We start from the raw sequence: 19,334 nt of genomic DNA, 5'->3' as shown, positions 1-19,334 counted from the left end.
ATTATGACCAGGCGGCACTCTTAGCCAATTTATAAAACCTGGACGCAATCCCTTAGGGAAAACAGTAAGAACTCGGTGTATGTTTTGATCATCACGCTGAATCGGATCTCTATTAAAAGTCTTCACAAAAAAGCAATTATCTTATTTAGTTTTTTTGAAGAAACCTACCCATATTTGAAAGGGTGATAAAAGAGAACAAATGAAGGTAAGATGAAAATGTTCTTTCATTTGATATATTGTATTTTTATATAATTAAAGATAAATATTTTCTGGAAGGCATTTAAGTTTTGTTAAAATTATAAAAAATGCTGACGCTGGCAACTTTAAAAATACGCTGGCGGGGAAAGAGTTAAATAGTTTTTTTCACACATGCCTTACAAAAAAACATTACTAGTGTGCATCTTGAGACAAAACAATAGCATTGATATATTTTAAGATATGTCAGTGCAAGCTGTTTTCAATTAAGAAAGCTCAAACAAGCATTTTCGTCTTCGACTTGACTTAAGCCATGTCCAGGAAAGCTAGAATATATACTAGTCAACATTTAAAGTGGATCCAAAATGTTCATCAAAGTTGTCCTATGATAAAAACAGGTATTGGGTATTGGTTTTAAGAGAACTTTTATGAAAAGTTTTGATCCACTTTAAATGTTGACTAGTGCAAAACCCACGAACATCAGACTTTTGAATGCTTTTCCAAGCCATAAATGCAGAATTTTCCACTGCTGCTTGTTTTGGGGAGTTTGTGCATTTAGCCTACTATTCACGAGATGAAATGGGATTTAAATCTGGTCAATCTAAAACCTTCCATATCTTTCCCCTGATAAACTCCTTGATCGAGTAGGCAGCGTGTTGTTATTCCCTGTCGTGATGCAAAATGAAGCGCTTGGTGGCATTTTCTTGAACATTGGTAGCCAAGATGGTTTTGTACACTTCTGAATTCATTATCCTGCCATCTCCGCCGTCTTTCATTTAGTCATTAATAAAGTCAAGTGATCTTGTTCCAAAGTCAGCCATGCATGCCTATGCCATGACACTGCCTCCATCATGCTTTACAGATGAGGTTGTATGCTTTGGGTAATTTGCAGTTCTTTTATTTCTCCACAACCTTGGTAAAGGTTAATCATCCGTCTATAAAACTCTGTTCCAAAACTACTGGCTCATCTCTGAGATTTTTTGCATCAATTTTGGTGCTGATCGGGGGTTTTTCATCTTGGTGTGTAGCCTCTGTAATTCTGATGTCAAACTCTTCTGTGAACAGCAGACTGGGAGACCAATCCGCCCAGCTTTCTGGTGGTTATTAGTGATTTTAAATGTTACATTTTTAATAAAAAAAAGAGCTCATTTAATCTGTCTGTCATCAACTACTGTCGCTCTGCTTGGTTCTCATCATTTTAGGACACTGCAAAATGTTGATCTGGTTATGTTTGTATTATAGCTCTAATTGAGGTCCTCTTCACTTTTAGAGTCAGATCCTTCATCTTTATCATGGTTTGTCACCAAACGTCAAAAACTCAACGACTCTTAACTGTTAAAGCAATGAAAAAACCTGATACTACACATTATCTGATTTAAATATGTAAACAATTAATGCAAAATGACACAGCTCTGGGACAGTTGACTCACAGATGTATAAAAAAAAAAAAAAAAATCACATTAGAAGGATGAAATTACTGCATAGAAAAAAAGAAACTCCAAGGGGCAGATCACACAGAGCGCGTTTGTGGCAGCGGGAAGTAGGGGTGGGCGCTATCTCGATTTTCAAACTATATCGATATATTTTTACACCTCGAAATGGATTTTGGCATATCGTATATATCGATATAATGTTTATATTAAATTCTGATTTCGCCACTTTGCCTTCTCTGTGTGCTGTGCTCGCCCCCGCCTCCTTGCTTTTGTTCCTCCTCCCCTCATGTGTTGTCTCATTTAACATGGCGGCGCCCACCACAAATAGATCTTCCATGATTCCCATTTACATGTATATTTTACTGTTTAAAACGTCTTAAATTCATTGTTGCGAGCGCTCTCTCTCGTGACAGTGAAAAGGTGGCAGTGCTTTAATGTCCGTTTCTCCGTAAACTTTATTTTTCGCGTAAGTGTCGTCAGTCACGGATGTTACTGACAGATAAGACGACTTATTTTGTTTATCATGACTACGTTAAACTAAGGTTAGCAGTAGTGCTTCACACACACACAGACACACACACGTTTTCTTGATATGAGAGCTTTCTCTCTCCCTATGATGCGGTGTGTAAGCGCACGTGTTCTGTAGTTTTCTGTGTAACAACAACAGTGTTTTATTCTCTTATTTAACCCATTTACTCCTAAAACGCCTAAAACCTATGTTATTCCAGGATAAATACCCTAATCTCCTGAGGGTTTTCAGAAAAAATACTAAGAATTGTCAAAAACTTAATATCTGAAGTTGAGTTGTTTTATTTTTGAATAAAAAGAAGACAATATGTATTTTTATTATTTTATAGTTAAAGTATAATTTTTGTATTTCTTTTTTTAAAGGGGTAGTTCCCCCAAAAATGAAAAATTCTGTCATTATTTACTCACCCTTATGTTGTTAAAAACCCACTTATATTTCTTTGTTCTGATGAACACAGAGGAAGATATTTTGAAGAATGTTTGTAACCAAACCGTTAGTGGACCCCATTCACTTCCATAGTAGAAAAAACGAATGCTATAGAAGTAAATGGGGTCCACGAATGGTTTTGTTACAAAATATCTTCCTTTGTGTTCATAAGAACAAAGAAATTTATACAGGTTTGTAACAAAATGAGGGTGATTAAATGATGCCTGAATTTTCATTTAAATGTTGCAGAAGCACTTTATTCCTATGTGAACTACCTCTTTGCACTTCAAAAAATAAAAGACCTTGTGGATTTTGACATTTGTTTTGCAGAAGTTTTTTGGGGAGGGTATTTTTCACGCAAAGCCTATCGAGATATATATCGCCCATCGAGATATAGCAAAATATATCGAGATATAATTTTCACCCCATATCCCCCAGCCCTAGTGGGAAGCACCTTTTTTTTTATAGTTTTCTTCGGGTATTGAGCATTATGCACAAAGTCAACTCTGAGTGGAAAAGCGTGCAACGCCATTCGCGTTTTTCCATTGTACAATCGAATGATGGGGAAGGTGAGCCTTCCATTGTGGTGACAGAAGTTTATAGTTACTTGGAACAACCGGAGACTGCCCTCACTTACTGTCTTCCTGCATGTTTGTGCACCTCTCACCCTCGATCAAGGTCTTGGCAAGCCTCCTCTTATTAATGTTTTTGCTAATATGACAGTTAAGAGCAAACCAAAATATCAAGTTTTCAAGTTTCAAGGGCACTCATTCAAATCTTATGCTGCGTACACATCAAACATGAAGCTTTGCGTTCCTCAATCTATACTCGTGGAATTTAACTTCAGCAATCCAACCTCCCAATTTGCATCAATTGCACGTCCCACGCATGTTTGCGTCTGTTCGCATCTATGGATTGACTTTGTATGTAATCTACTTGCGCAAATATACTAGTCAACATTTGAAGTGGATCAAAAAAGTTCAGCAAAGTTGTCCTAAGACAAGAAGGGGTATTGGTTTTAAAAGCAGGGTATCTGATTTGATCCAGAAACATTTTGAGTTATGCTGGTTGAAAAGTCCCCTCACATTCTGATGGCAATCGAAGTTGTCTAAATGTAATTTTATAAATATGTGTCTTCTGGGAAAGTCGTTTGACCAAAACATTTTCAACAATTGATCTCAATCTTTGAACTCGGCCCGAACACAATAATTGGACACATTCAATGTTTGCTCCTCTCCTGTGAACGTATTTTGCATGCCCTGTTCACGCAGACATCATACGTCATCAGCGCGTTCACGTGCGCTCACCTCCCATCTGTAAACAGAGGCAAACAAACTTTCCTGCTGAATTGACAACCTGCACAGGAGCCACAAAACGAAAGACATTTTTTAAAAAACAACGGCAAAAACCATCTGAATCAGCAAGTGTAAAAACCCAAATTAACATCTGTAACTTTACTGCTCTTTCACGAGATGGAAACAGGTGCGGGAGACAAAGGGTCTGAAAGGGTCGTTGCAGTGTTTCTTCTGGTAAGGTAAGTATGCACTATTAGATGGATTCAGATAGTCTATTTTTATGAAACATTGTGTTGCTTATGTAGTTTGTGTAACCTTACAAATTAGTCTTAATACGATTAGGGGTGTCACGATTCTCCAAATCCTCGATTCGGTTACATTTTCGAATTTAAAGTCGCAATGAAATTGAAATTAAAAACTATAATTTGTTTTGGAATATTGTGGTATTTTTACAAATGACTTAAATATGTGCTTCATTATTTTTTTTTAATTCATGTGCCCTCATAATCTTTAATCAAAAACTCATATCTCATCCCCTCCTCAAAACGACCTCTCTCTCTTTTGGCCACATGGTATGGCAGGTGGGCAGAGTCCGGGAGAAGATCGCAGGGATTAGCAATTAGCAACACGACCCAACTTCAAAGGAACCAATCAGATCTCGATGGACAAATTCAAATCCAGCCCTGCCTTTATTTCACTTCAGAAGCCGCTTCATTCTGATTTACGTCACCACGGGAAAAAAAGACAATAGCCACTTCCATTTCATGGCGACTTTAAGGTCACAATTCTGTTCGATTCTCAACTTTTTTTAAGCACAAAAAAATGCTATGCCATTTTTAGACTAGACTTTTATGAAATAAAACATCTGACCTTGAACCCGAAGATGCCCTGCCATGTTAGTCGTGCTGCCAGTGGAAAAATATGGTACACGCACATAACTGATAAAACGAAACTTCCTGTCAGATGAACATTCCTGTCAGTACTTTGCACCTTAAAAACGAGCTTTATTACCATCAGACGAGATTGTGATACTATTCCCCAATAAGTCATGTTTAAATGCTGTTTTCATAACTCTTAAGCAACTGAAATAAGTTGTTGTGAAACTTTAACAGAACTCAGTTCAGAGAAACAACCGGTCCTGACACAGACGCTGCTCTGAGTTCAGCTGAAGGTGGGAGGCGCTTGCTGTTTTTTGTTTCCCACGTAAAGAGCAGCTCGCGTGGTGTCTCCTGCATCTGCCATGCCATCTTTTGACTGGCTGTAGGAAGCTAAGTTAGAGGAGGTTAACTCGCAGCACTCAACACGTTTTTTCCTGCTTGTTGACCGGACATGACATGAGGGTGTGGCAGCATCGACAATTCCATTTTTAATTTGAATTTTTCGAGGTTGTGACCTAATTTCGATCGATTTATATTTTAAAATTGAAATCGTGACATCCTTACTAACGATATTTATGTTTTCAAAATTAAAAGCAAACTACGTCTACACAACCGAAATCGTGCTGCATCTAATCCGGATTTAAAACAGTTGTTCATGTTTGTTATTTAGGTGACAAGTATTTTGGTACTCATCAATTAAGAAAAAACACTTCCCTGCCAATGACGAGTATTTCCGGCTTTCCGCAATACCGCTATTAACCACATTTACCCAACTTAAAAAACACGGAATTATCGCCCTAAGGCAAACAGCCGTATGTCCGTGTAAGTTTTGAGGATCGCTCTGCATCTGACCTCTTTCAAAAGTCCTTTACCAAAAATTTAATGAATCTCAGGTGATGCACCGATAGGATTTTTTGGGCCGATACCGATTTAAACAGACAACTTCTGGCCGATACCGATGCCGATACCGATATTAAACACTTGTATACAATACTATACAGTTGGTCTATTAGCTAGTTTATTACTGCATCAAATAATTTTTACTGAACATGGATTGGATCTAATTAACATTCAACTGACCAACCTAATAAGAGAGGCACAAATTAAGCTAAAACAAATATAATAAGACAGCATGACAACCTTTAAAGGTGGTTTTTGCTACATTAACGCACAAGCAACTCATTGCGGTTAATTAATAAACAATCGGTATCGGCCTTTCTCGTGCTATTGCCGATATGCCAATGGTTTCAAATTCATCAAAAATCGGCCGATAAATATTGGCGGCCGATACATCGGTGCATCACTAATCTCAGGTGTTTTTGAAGAAACATACCCATATTTGAGAGGTGTAAAAGAGAACTTATGAAGGTATGATGAAACTTTTTACTTTTTTTGTTTGAAAGCAGAGGGTCTTTTCTTTCATTTGATATATTGTATGTTTATATATTTTAAGAACATTTTCTGAAAGGCATTAAACTTTTATGAAAATCATGAAAAATGCTGGCACTAGCTGGCAATTTTTTTAAAAAACACTGGCGGTGAAAGAGTTTAGAAAATAAAATTTAAAGTGTTGCTTTAAATTCGCTTCTGGTGCATACACCCCAATCGCAAGCTTGATAAGATTTAAATTCGGAAGAAACATCAAAAGAAATACATAGAGTTAATTTTGTATATTCTTCCTCTTTCATAGCACAGAAATACAGACCAGAATGTCCGTAATCGTAAGGGACCACGATTAAAAAATTTGCAACGGCAATAATTTTAAATGGCACGTGTCAATCAGGTACGTTTCTTTTTATTATTTATTTACAGTCTTTCCAGTCCTCGATTCCACATTTGTTTTTTGTTATGTAATTTACACAATGAAGTTATGCATGATGTCAAAGATGGCAAAGAGTACCTACGACGTTCCCAACAAAGAGCGTGTGAGATAAGAGTGAATGCCTGCAGTCAGATCCTTCTCGGAAACAGAGCCAAAAGCAAACAAAGATTTAAATTCAAAGTTGTGATGTATAACAATCTCGTAACTATCCACATTTCTCTATACTCAATCCACCTCACACACACGCTCAGACTCTACCCGTGCTCGACAGCTTACAATGGAGCCATTATTAAAGCACTGGATCTCCCAATATATTTATTTTCAGATCATTTGTTAGTGGAATTAAAACAATCACAGGCACAGAGACTGCTCCTAATTTCCAGTGGAATAAGAACCAGTCTGCGAGTCTGGATAACAGAGCCCCTAGACAAATAGCCTTCTGTTATTAGTGGTTCGCTTGCTCGCTCCTCTGGTGGCAGGGATGGAAGAACAGAATGGGGGAGACATCAAAAAGCTTAAGAGAAGCCATCTCATGCTGTTGAAAGGAAGTGGATCAGGCTGAAGTTAACCGGGAACACCAGATTCATTTGTTACCCAAGGGTTTTTGATGTCGTGTTTGTCACGCTTAAAGTATAACAGTAACAACATGACCATAGCATGGGATGACGTGTTGGCAAAACTAACTAGAAATTGATAAAGTTAAAATGGACTTCCACAACCTCCATTAAAAGAGGGATCGGATTATGGCAGTAAAAATGCGTTCTGGACTTCATCAGTCAGCAAAGAGAAGTTGATCCATTCTCCTCCCGGTTTAACAGTCAGAACGTCTCCAACGTCACTCAACCGCAAAACCGCTGGAGCAAAAACCCACAAAAAAAAGAAAACCGGCGATGGCAACCTCCTGTTTTAAAAGAACAAACCACTACTAAGGCTGCAAAAAAGGCTGCAAGGAGCGCCGACATGCAAGCAGAGCAGTCACATCTGTTAGTGAAGAGAGGTCGCAGGTCAGAAGCAGGAGCCGGTGTCTGGGTCAACAATTGGGTATAAAAGAGCGTTATTCGAGATAACAGGGAGCTTGCGCGAGGTGACATTACAATCTGATTTATCTTCAACCCGGTTTACTTTTGAGGAACAATTCTGTATAGCTTTTCTCTAATCAACACGTGCCGGGTTACAGCCAAAACATACACACACACACACATGAAAGCAGGCCAAGAAGACAAATCTTTCAGGACTCAAAAGACATGCAAGAAAACAAACTTTAATAGGAGGAATGTGAGGCTTTGGCAAGTGCCGGCTGGACAACCACTTTTTTAGAAGGTTACTAGAGTTTGAATCTTGGTTTAACTCTACACCAGCATTCCACCGCTGTGGGAGATTTTACAGCGCAGAGGCAGAATTTTCTGTGAACTTTGCTACCACATGCTGGACACGCAGGGAACTACAGGACAGAGTTGGCAGGAAAATAGAAAACCAACATCAAATGTGTGCTCTGTTTGTTTATCAGTCAAAGAAATATGGTAAGATGTTATAATATAAGATAATAATAAGATTTATAGCACAGATATAAAACGTGAGCAAAGTGGCGCTGTGCAAAAAGACCCTCCATCAATGTTGACCTCTTGCCTGTGCATCCACAAAGCAAATACTTTGCTGAAAAGAAAAAGACTGATCTGTAGAATTATCAACCAAAGCTGAAGTACGAAATGCGCACATCTTCCTCTCAACGACAAACAAAACAAAGCATGATGGTAGAAAAGCTTTTCTTTTCTACCATCTATTTTAAATAATAATAAACAATCTATCATAAACAAAGAGTTGTGCAAATCATTTCTGAAAGTTCTCTGTGTTGAACTAAAGTATACATACTAAGGTTTCCTAGATTCATTCCAGTCGACTTTAAAAACAAACTACTTCATTTCCCCATTTTATTAGAAGATAAACCTGGGGATACACATTCAGGCTGCAGTAAAGAACGATTCATTCAAACAGTATGTTAACAAAAGGAAGTCACAGAAGATCGGCCCCAGCCGAACCTCGGATCAAGGCTTATCTCAGAGACTCCAGCAGTAGCTGGCTGAGCTCGGTGGCCAAGACTCGGTCAGACATGGATCTCATCAGCACACATGCAGAATCTGGGTCAAATGATGATGAAAGTAAGATGCTGGTGTGGGAGAAAGCGGTTTTCCAACTTTTTAAACCTAAACAATTACGTGTGTGTGTGCGTGTGCATGAGAGAGAGAGAGAGCATGTTGCAAATCCGGTGCTTGAAGAGATTTAGTACAACTAGCTGATCTGAGCAAGAGGCCATTGTGGGGACAGGACAGACACCCAAAAATTAGATGGCAAGTGTGTTTCATTATCTACTTGGCAATCTCAACCGTTTTAAATGAAACCAATATTGCATTCAGATTCATTCCTATTAGTAAAGCAAAATAACTTATCTGTGCATCTATATGGCTCTCTCTGAGATTGTGTTTCAGTCGGCACAAATGTACAAAATAGATAGCAAAAACATGATAAACATATTCACGGCTCAATGTTGTGCAATCTCCCTTTCACCTCAATACATGATTTTATTCTTCTCTATTTTTCTCTCTTCAATAAATTCCAATATTGTATCCAGATGATCCATAACTCTGTGCAGTGGGGTAGTTACAAAATACCAAAAGAAACATGCTGCTTAATAGGGCCATATTCTAGGAAGGTTATTTACATTTTTACTCAAACCTACTTATGTTAATCATTTTCTATATTCTTTCTGCCTCTTAGAATTAAACAGCTGGTTTTGCTACTGTACTTTTAAGACTTTTATATGCAGGGATTCGTTACGTGGTGGGGGCTTTCGGGGAGTATGCATGTAAACAGTAAATGTAAAAAACGTAAATGAAACAAAAACGTACACATAATGCATAATTATTACAGTGTTTGCAATGTGCAGTCCCCACTGCAGCTAATATAATTGGTTGAGTTTAGGGTGAGGGGCAGGGTTAAGGGTTAGGCATAGGCATTGATAGGTACAAGGTACTTAACTCATTCACCGCCTGCCTTTTTGAGAAAAGTTGCCCACCTGCATTTTTGTGTTTTTAACAAAAGTTTCACAAAATTCCTTGCAGGAAAAATTATCTTCTATAAATATATAAACATACAAATTATATCAAATTAAAGAACACACCTTCTGCTTTCAAACAAACAATAAACAAACAAACAAACAAACAAACAAACAAAATGGGGAAAAAACGTTTCATTATATATTTACTTTTTCCACTTAATTTAACCACTGAAATATGGATATTTCTCTTCAAAAATACAACATTTTGAGCAAAAAGCTTAAAAAATTGCGTTTTTGTAAAGGAATTTATGTTAGAGATCAGACTCAGAATGACTATCAAACATAAAGGCAGGTAAAATAAATCATTAAATCTTTTTAACTTCCGTTTTTGATAAATTCGGTTTGGCGCCATCTAGTGGATAAAAGTATTACACTTTCACTTTGAAATTCGTCCAGAAAGGCATATTTATTAGTTAAATATTAACTCATAATTGACGAGATAACTCGTCAATGGCGGTGAATGTGTTAAAGGCATTGTTTACACTAGGTACGTTTACATGCAACCAAATAATCAGTAATCGTATTGAAGGCTCAATCGTATTGAAAAGCTTTCATATAAACACCTTAATCAATACGATTGAGGACGATCAAATACAAATTTGGATCATATTGAAGGTGGTGTTGTACTCCGATCTGTGATTCAATCAGCAGGAAAAAAAGTATGCATGTAAACACATGAATCGTAGTATTTTAATTATGTGTATTATGATAGCAAATGTACTAAAAAAAAAAACACTTCTACCAAAGAAAACTGCTAACCACTAATTTGTGCAGATAGGAACGTAAATATTGTAGATCATGGGTCTCCAACCCTGTTTCCTGGAGGGCACCCGTCCTGCAGATTTCAGCTCACACCTGAACTTGCTAATTAGGTTGTTCGTGGCTACCCAAAAATTAGAGCCTGGTGTGTTTGAGCTAAAATATGCAAGACAGGTGCCCTCCAGGAACAGGGTAGGAGACCCACATAGTATGCTTATACAGCACATGCATTAACATTGATTTACCAATTACACATTTTTGCAGTTAGTTTCCATAAGAGGTAGTGACTGTGTAGGAATCTTTGGATCATAAACACAGACTCTTTTCTTTTCATAATAGGAGCCAAGGAAAATTCCTTTATTACTTATTAAATATGTGTAAAGGTCCATCATTAAATCTAAAGAATAACAACATGGCCTAGAAGAAAAACTCAAACCAAGAAACAAGGATGCCCTTTAGAACAAAGCAGATGATCAGATTCAGAAAGCAACTCTGCAGCAAAAGCAAAGAAAAATTAAAAGCAAGCTGACCCCATTATCCAGACAGGATCGATGGAAACCCACCAAAGACAGGAGCCAAGAGTTTGCTTGATCCACGGGCCACGGTATAGGCTGATGAGAAGAGGGAAAATGGGACAAAGTGGAACGAAACACTGGGCTGGGGCGACTGGAAGCCAGCCAGCAAGTGAACAAACTACTATGTTTGATTAGGACTCGTGTTGTCTGTCAAAAGCAAATAAATGTGGAAAGAGTAAATGCATTATAACTTACTAGCAGAATAGATATCTGCCAGGGTTCTGACTACCTGGATGAATACACACAGTGTCTCATACTCTTTGATTCCAATTTTGTCTCTCTTTTAAAATCATTAGGGACACAATTAAATTTCAAAAATCAGTGTTGGAAAAGATTTCCAAGCTACAAGCTATGAATAATATAAAAGTTATTCTGGACTCAAGCTCCTTTTGTGATAAAATTAGCTATAGCTACAATGCAAAAGTTAGTTCAGCACAGGGACTCGGACTGGTAACGTTTAAATCACTTTAAAGTGCAATTATTTCATTGCAAAAACGACGTTATTTTGTGTATTTGGTATAATACAATGTGTTTGCGTGGTTTATGGTTAAAAAACAACTTTCTTTTTATGTCTGTACCTTTAAATGCAAATGAGCATCTGCCCTCACTCACTCACCAACCAACAGTGAGCACTTTCGGTTAAAAATAGATTAACCGAGATTTACCTGAGAGAACAGTATTCACTAGTGAGATATGGTGGACCGCGTACAACTCACTGATAGCAGAAACTGTAGTAATGCAGGACTGTCAGTGACTGTGGGCGGGGCTTTATCAGTGTGACATCACATTAACAAGAAAATGAAAACAAGCTGTCTCATGATCCTGTTTGATTTAATAGGGATTATTAAAGTAATGACTTTTTCTTCTTGTGAGGTGGTTGTGTTCACACACTGCCAACAAACATTCATGATCAAACAGTGCCCTTTAATACTAATTCTAATATTGATGATCACAACCAGTTTTATTCCGCTGTTAAAAAATAGAGAAAGAAGCCACGTTTCTTTGGTGCTAGGCGGAGCTCTTAATCTTTCATATTTGAATGCACTCCTCACCCCATCTTGCTCTAATAACTGTAAAAGAAAGCAGAGGACTTTTCTGCATTCCGATGAAAAATCCACTCAATTTCTCTCATATGTGTTCCCTCGGTCTTCTCCGCGTCTCTGTGCACTGTCCCTAAAGCAGCGTCCACACACAGTGTTCCACTGCTCCTCTTGCATAAACAAATTCGACCTGAAACAATCTTTGATTCAGAACAGATTGGTAGCTCTCTTTCCTCCAGACTAAATTACTAGATGCTCAGAGATAAGAAGATGAAACGAAATCGAAAGAAAGGACAATGAACAAGCAAAGAATAAAGCCCTTGTCCTGCCTTCAGTGCCGTCACATCTAAACCTAACTTTGACGGACAGGTCAAACGCGAGTATGCACTGTAACGCAGCGGTCATTGAGCTTAGCCTATGCAGAGTTCAGATACACCTCCAGTCATTATTCAGATACGACTTATCTCCCTCTCACACACCTGTTTCATAGCAGTCTCTCCGATCTTATCCGAATGCTTGCGGATGCTCTCCAGGAAGTCTTTGAGGTCAGACATGGAGACGTCTCTGATGTGCGTCCGTAGGCGTGGGATGTTTTCTGCCATGATGCTGCAGAATCGATACGACCCCGCTTGAGGCAAACAGCTCTCCTCCAACTGTTCCAGGGTTCGTAGTGCCGGGTAGTATCTATAATAAAATATGACGGGTCGTTGGTCAGAAATGAAAGGTAAATACAGGATAGAATCAGTAGGGATGCATAACGCTTAATCGCGATTAATCTACTATAACACAATAAAAGTTTTTGTTTACATCATATATGTGTGTGAACTGTGTTTAATAAGTATGTATATATATATAAATATGCACCCATGCATGTATAATTTTAAGAAAAATCTATATTGTGTATATATATATATATATATATATATATATATATATATATATATATATATATATATATATATATATATATATATATATATATATATATATAAATATATATATATATATATATAGAAATATATATAAATAAATATATATATATATATATATAGAAATATATATATATATATAGAAATATATATATATATATAGAAATATATATATATATATATATAGAAATATATATATATATATAGAAATATATATATATATATAGAAATATATATATATATATATATATATATATATAGAAATATATATATATATATATATATATATATATATATATATATATATATATATATATATATATATATATATATACACAATATAGATTTTTCTTAAAATTATACATGCATGGGTGCATATTTATATATATATATATATATACATAATTGTAGATTAATCGCGATTAATCGCTATGCATCCCTGGGTCATGATATGTGATATGATAACATTGCGATTCTTTATGTTACAATAAAAGCACACTTTCTCAATTTACTTATCTATTTTATTTGTATTGCCTTGCATTAAAATTGAGATAATAAATGAATGCATATTGAACTAATGCTGCAGTAATAACGGTATATTAAAATATCGCTAAAGTTCAAAGTATCGATATATAAGTGTCTACAGGAAAAGTTGTTTATATTTCCTACTTCAAAAACCTCTTCGCTATTGCTGAGCACATCCGTGGTACATTTTTAACCTTCGGTAAAAGACTTAAGATCTCAGCATGATAACAATTTAACCCAATCACAATGATCTCAGAGATGAGCTATGCTGGACTCTGGGCGACCAGCAGGACGCACACACTCGCACTTAATACAGCATCACAGTCACGCAACATTACACAGCAGACCCGACGCCGGGGAGAGAGAGTCGCTTTTGGCCGACCTTGCCACTACCTCCAAGCTAATGGCAAAACCAAGCACACGAGAGAGACAGAGAAACACGAAGAGCAGAGATAAATAAAAAACAAAATGGATGGAAAAGCTACTGGCCTATGTCGATCTTCAGGTCACACAGAGGATGAGACAAAAGAGAGTAATCAAATCGCTTTTAACACTTATTACAACAATTACAAATGAGCGACCCGTGTAAACACATTATGTAAGCGGATCAGCTTTTCCCAGAAAGCATTGTATTGTTTTCTCATAAGTAGATAATTTCATTATAAAAAAAAAACCCATCTATCAATAGTTCATATATCCTTATTTATGAGTCTCTATAACACGAGTCTATTTAATTATTATGTCTGATAATGACAGAGCCATTGCACAGTGGGTAAAGCATTTGCTTATGAGGGATGCAGGTTTAAATCCAGCCTGCCCTGCATCATGCCACACTCTCTCTCTCTCTCTCTCTCTCTCTCTCTCTCTCTCTCTCTCTCTCTCTCTCTCTCTCTTCCTCTACATTTTTATGTCAGATCTCTAAAAAACTACATGCGTCAGATCTCTACCATTTATTTTTTGTCCTATACTATAACACAGAGTTGCACAACAGTTCACTTTAAAGCCAGTTAAAAGAAATCCAGTCTCTCTTCAAACGTTTCCCTCTGTGGCTTTGACTCCCGACGGCTGCCAAATGCTTTGTACATCTCAGACGTCTTTCTGCAAAGCTCCCTCTCCGGTCACTGCTCCAGTCGGACCAGACTGCATGAGACTGGCCAGCCAGTGGTCATCACAAGCCAATGTTTAAATAATCAAAACCTTTCTCTCTCACTTTCCCAGCTAAGAATGTCCCATTCCCATCCATATCTAAACAATTTCACAATTCTGACATTTTCAAAGTAACTGTTTTAAAGATGTCAAATAAATCTTTGCTGTCCCTAGAGTACGTATGTGAAGTTTTAGCTTAAAATCCCATATAGATAATTTATTATAACATGTTAAAATTGGCACTTTGTAGGTGTAGGGTGACCATACGTGCCGTTCTTCCCGGACGCGTCCTGGCCAGGATTTCCGGTGCGTCTTCCAGAAGTCGTATTTGTCGACCGCATACGTCATCAAGATTCTCAAATTTCAGTTAAAAACATAAGACATACAATCGTAGTTTCATTCTTACCTTGAAATGTAATGGTTGCTTTTCTGAAACAGAGCCTGAAATAATAAACCTCAATGACGTATGTGGTGGACAAATATGACTTCCGGAAGACGCACCCGAAATCCTGGTCAGGACGCGTCCGGGAAGAATGGCGCCTATGGTGCCATTCTTTGTAGGTGTGAGCAAAAATGTTTCCTTTCAAGTGCAAATTAGTTGATCTGTGCACTAAATGGCAGTGCCGTGTTGGATATTGCAGATTAAGGAGCGGTATTATCCCCTTCTGACATCACAAGGGGAGTCGAATTTCAATGACACTTTTTTCACATGCTTGCAGAGAATGGTTTACCAAAACTAAGTTACTGGGTTATGGTTTTTAGATTTTCTAGATTGATAAAAGCACTGGGGACCCAAATACAGCACAGATTTTCTTTATATGTCCCATTTAAGCTCAACATGCATACAGTAAGTATCTACTGCCATCTAGTGCTTACGTGTCAATTGGTAAATGTTTGCAGCACTCATACCTTTTGGTTCTCATATGCTCTTGAAGTTTGTTATACATCTCCAACACTGGAAAAAACAAAACAAAACGTTGTAAAAAAAAAGTCAAACAGTCTATGTGAGCTTGCATGCCAGTGTCTCTTTACTCTGATTGTTTAGCTTTTATGCCACTTTTGAGAGGCAAAGTATACGTTTCCAATCAAAGACTACAACATGCATGATAGAGAAATAAATGGGTTTAAATAATGTAAATAAATAAAGATTTTAAATCATATTTAAGTTATATATATGATAAATATGTACAAGATCATAATAGTATATATTGCTGTGTTTTTAGAGTTAACTAAACTTTAAAAAACAGTAACACAGAGAGTAAACAGGAAGTCTAGGGTTTAGCTATGCTTGAAAGTTTTGACCCCAGCACAATATGTAAGTGAAACTTAGTGTTATATGGTTGAACCTGGTAAGCAGTGTGTGAGTTTGTCAATGGTGGTGGCAATATTCCTCTGTTGCAAACGGCACTGTCTCAGTTCGTCCATTGTTGTCAGAAGCTACAAAAGAAGTAACCATTGGTTTCAATAACGCTTGTTATGGATGATGTGTTTAATTCAGTGACTGATATGAGAAAGTAGCCACACACCTCTTTGCCATTATTTTGGAGCCTTTGATTGGTGTCAGTAACCTGAACCTGAAAAAAGAAGGCATACATTTAAGACCATACAGCCAACTTATTCTTATTTCCTTACAGCTGAAGTTTTCAAGGAATGTTTTATGAATCTTTTAAAGTGTATACAAAACTTCCAATTATAGGCAGGCTTTTCTTAAACTCACTGACACTGTTCTCCTTTCAGTTCCCTACAAACTGACCTTAAGTTTCTGGGCTTCTCCACGCACTTTAAGCAGTTCAGTAATGGAATCCACAAAGCCTTGAAAGTGATGATTGCACATCTTCTCAATTTCACGGTCATGGTTACGGATCCGCCCCTCCAGTTTATCCATGAACAGTCCATGTTCCTGCCCATCATATACGGACCTTACGGGAAAACAGAGAGGGCATAAAAGATCAGCATGTAAATGATAAAGAAGATACACTTATATGCAATACGCCCTGGGTTCATTTTTATATACAGTATTGTGCAAAAGTCTGGGGGCACCATGCTACCATTAGATGTGTTGTTTTTGCAATTGTATAGTGATCATATATAATTATATCTTTATTATAATACAACGGGAAAAGACATGAAATGTGCATGCATGTAGTATTAAAAACAGTATAAAAGTATAAGCTGAAGTTTCAAGTATTTAGGGTAAACTCCCCTTCCACTTGATCTCTAAACCTAAATGAAATTAAATCCTAATTTCAAATTATGATTTCAGGCTCCTCAAAAAAGCTCAAGATGTGTTTCGTGCCAAGAGAGGTCACACTTAATACTGACTGATGCCTGAAGAAGACATTTAGTTCTGAAAATTGTTTTGTTTTAAATTTTGTGTACATATTTCCTGTATTTTCTGTTTTTATCTTAAGAAAGAGTGAAACATAAAAATGGATGGACATTAAAACTTTTCTAAAACAACAAAGCTGGTGGTGGTGGCCTAAGACTTTTGCCCAGTACTGTACGTACTTGAAGATATTACATACTAAATATTATTAATATTGATGATGGATACCAAAATTTACTGAAAAGATGCCCTGTTGCTCATTAATTGTTTTAGACTGGCCCTACACAGTTATCGAACAAAGTTGAATTTGCTAAAAAAGAAAATTTTCTCTACAGCTCAATTTAGTGCCACACACGCACACTTGGCACTCTTCACCACTAGGTGGCAGTGGAAGATAAAAAATTAAACAAATGTAGTTGTAGTCTGCATGTTAGAGCTGGTTCAAAAAAGCATCTTACTGCATCATCAGCCATTTAAAATGACCTGTGTTGTTAGCAACAAATATAATCTCTAATCATTACACACCTTGAAATTTAACAGCAGGAAATAAACACTCCTAAAGCGGCTGACAGGACAGAAGCTCAAAAGTTTTATTTTACTTTTCTCTTAACTTTTTGCTAAACCAAGCAAGCGGCTTACTTGGCTTACAAAGCAAATGACTACCTTGAGTAACTTTAAAGTCAGGTTGACTTTTCTCCAATACTAATAGGGATGGTTTCCTGGACAGGGTTTAGATTAATCCAGCACTAGGCCTTAGTCATATTAGGTAATATATAGCTTCTACAAACAAACCTTAAATAGCACAATGCAGGTCTTGAGACAAAACAATGGCACTGAAACTTAAGATATGTCCGTAGAAGGTGTATTAAAATGAAGGCAGCTCAGACATGCATTTTAGTCTTGGACTAGGAGAACCCTGTCAGAGAAACCACGCCTGAGTATTGGAAAAATGTAGAGTTTTAAATGCAGGAGATGCACTAAAATAATCACATTCCATTATTTGACCAAAGCATATTCAGCATTATTTAATACAGAGTTTGCTGCTAAATTACCTGACTTGAAACAAAGAACAGCACATGGTAATAAAGAAAAAGAGGGAAAGACGAAAAAAGTATTTCATGACCTTCCACAACCATGCAAGTATCATACAAAATTTACCAACATTGACACAATGATATAATGGCCTGCTATGTAGGGAATGTCAAGAAAGCAAGTGATGTTCTGTCTACTAAAATAAGCATCAATTCAGAACACAAACACTCCAGCACATGGCTCAGGAAATGCCCTTCTTCCATCAGCACAGTCTTGACGTCACTTTCTCCACAAACACACAGTAAACGCTTCAAATCAAGGGTTCCACTGAAATGAAAGAAGAACTTCCTAACCTGAATTTAGCAATATTATCTGTAATAAGAGGAAGGATCCTGGAAGGAAATGGGAGACCTGTACATCCATAATATGAGGGTCCTACAGGAACAGGGTTGACAGGCATTCATCCATTTTTAAGATAAACTTTACGGCAGCATAACAAACTCATTGCAAACTAATTGTTTGCAGAATAAACATTTTTGTTTACATCATATATGTGTGTGTACTGAGTATAATACTTATGCATATATAAATACACATACATGCATATATAATGTTACAAAATATTTCTTAAATATATACATGCATTCTGTTTACACATATATACATATATATATATATATATATATATATATATATATATATATATATATATATATATATATATACATATATATATATATATATATATATATATATATATATATACACACACATATAGACACACACATAATTATTATACACAGTACATAAACATATATGTTGTAAACAAAACCTTTTATTCTGCCAACTATTAGCTGTGATTGTAATGGGGGGGGATGTTTTCTTGGCACACTTTAGGCCCCTTATTGCCAATTGGCCATCGTTTAAATGCCACGGTCTACCTGAGCATTGTTTCTGACCATGTCCATCCCTTTATGACCACCATGTACCCATCCTCTGATGGCTACTTCCAGCAGGATAATGCACCATTTCACAAAGCTCGAATCATTTCAAATTGGATTCTTGAACATGACCATGAGTTCACTGAACTAAAATGGCCCCCACATTCACCAGATCTCAACCCAATAGAGCATCTTTGGGATTTGGTGGAATGGGAGCTCCGTGCCCTGGATGTGCATCCCACAAATCTCCATCAACTTCAAGATGCAACCCAACCATTTGGGTCAACTTTCTAAAAAATGCTTTCAGCACCTTGTTGAAACAATGCCATGTAGAATTAAGGCAGTTCTGAAGGCGAAATGGGTCAAACACA

At 36.9% G+C, this 19,334-nt stretch overlaps 1 protein-coding gene across 3 annotated transcripts in view; it reads right to left on the bottom strand.

Annotated features, from left to right (window-relative positions):
• The window catches only part of exoc6b (exocyst complex component 6B), a 122,243-nt gene that overhangs the window by 83,399 nt on the left and 19,510 nt on the right, over positions 1 to 19,334 (bottom strand). For all 3 annotated transcript variants that reach the window (XR_010526096.2, XM_065248775.1, XM_065248776.1), the window contains exons 2-6: positions 16,418 to 16,583; positions 16,191 to 16,238; positions 16,011 to 16,101; positions 15,574 to 15,619; positions 12,544 to 12,748 (exon numbers count right to left, since the gene is read on the bottom strand). Coding sequence is in view for 2 of the 3 variants with exons in the window: in XM_065248775.1 (XP_065104847.1) it covers positions 12,544 to 12,748; positions 15,574 to 15,619; positions 16,011 to 16,101; positions 16,191 to 16,238; positions 16,418 to 16,583 (556 nt within the window). In the remaining variant the exon portion in view is untranslated. The remainder of the gene's footprint in view (positions 1 to 12,543; positions 12,749 to 15,573; positions 15,620 to 16,010; positions 16,102 to 16,190; positions 16,239 to 16,417; positions 16,584 to 19,334) is intronic.

This window comes from Paramisgurnus dabryanus, chromosome 2 (genome assembly GCF_030506205.2).
Source record: "Paramisgurnus dabryanus chromosome 2, PD_genome_1.1, whole genome shotgun sequence".
NCBI lineage: Eukaryota > Metazoa > Chordata > Actinopteri > Cypriniformes > Cobitidae > Paramisgurnus > Paramisgurnus dabryanus.
Note: the sequence above shows the minus strand (reverse complement) of the source record. Positions and strands in the feature narration are given on the sequence as shown.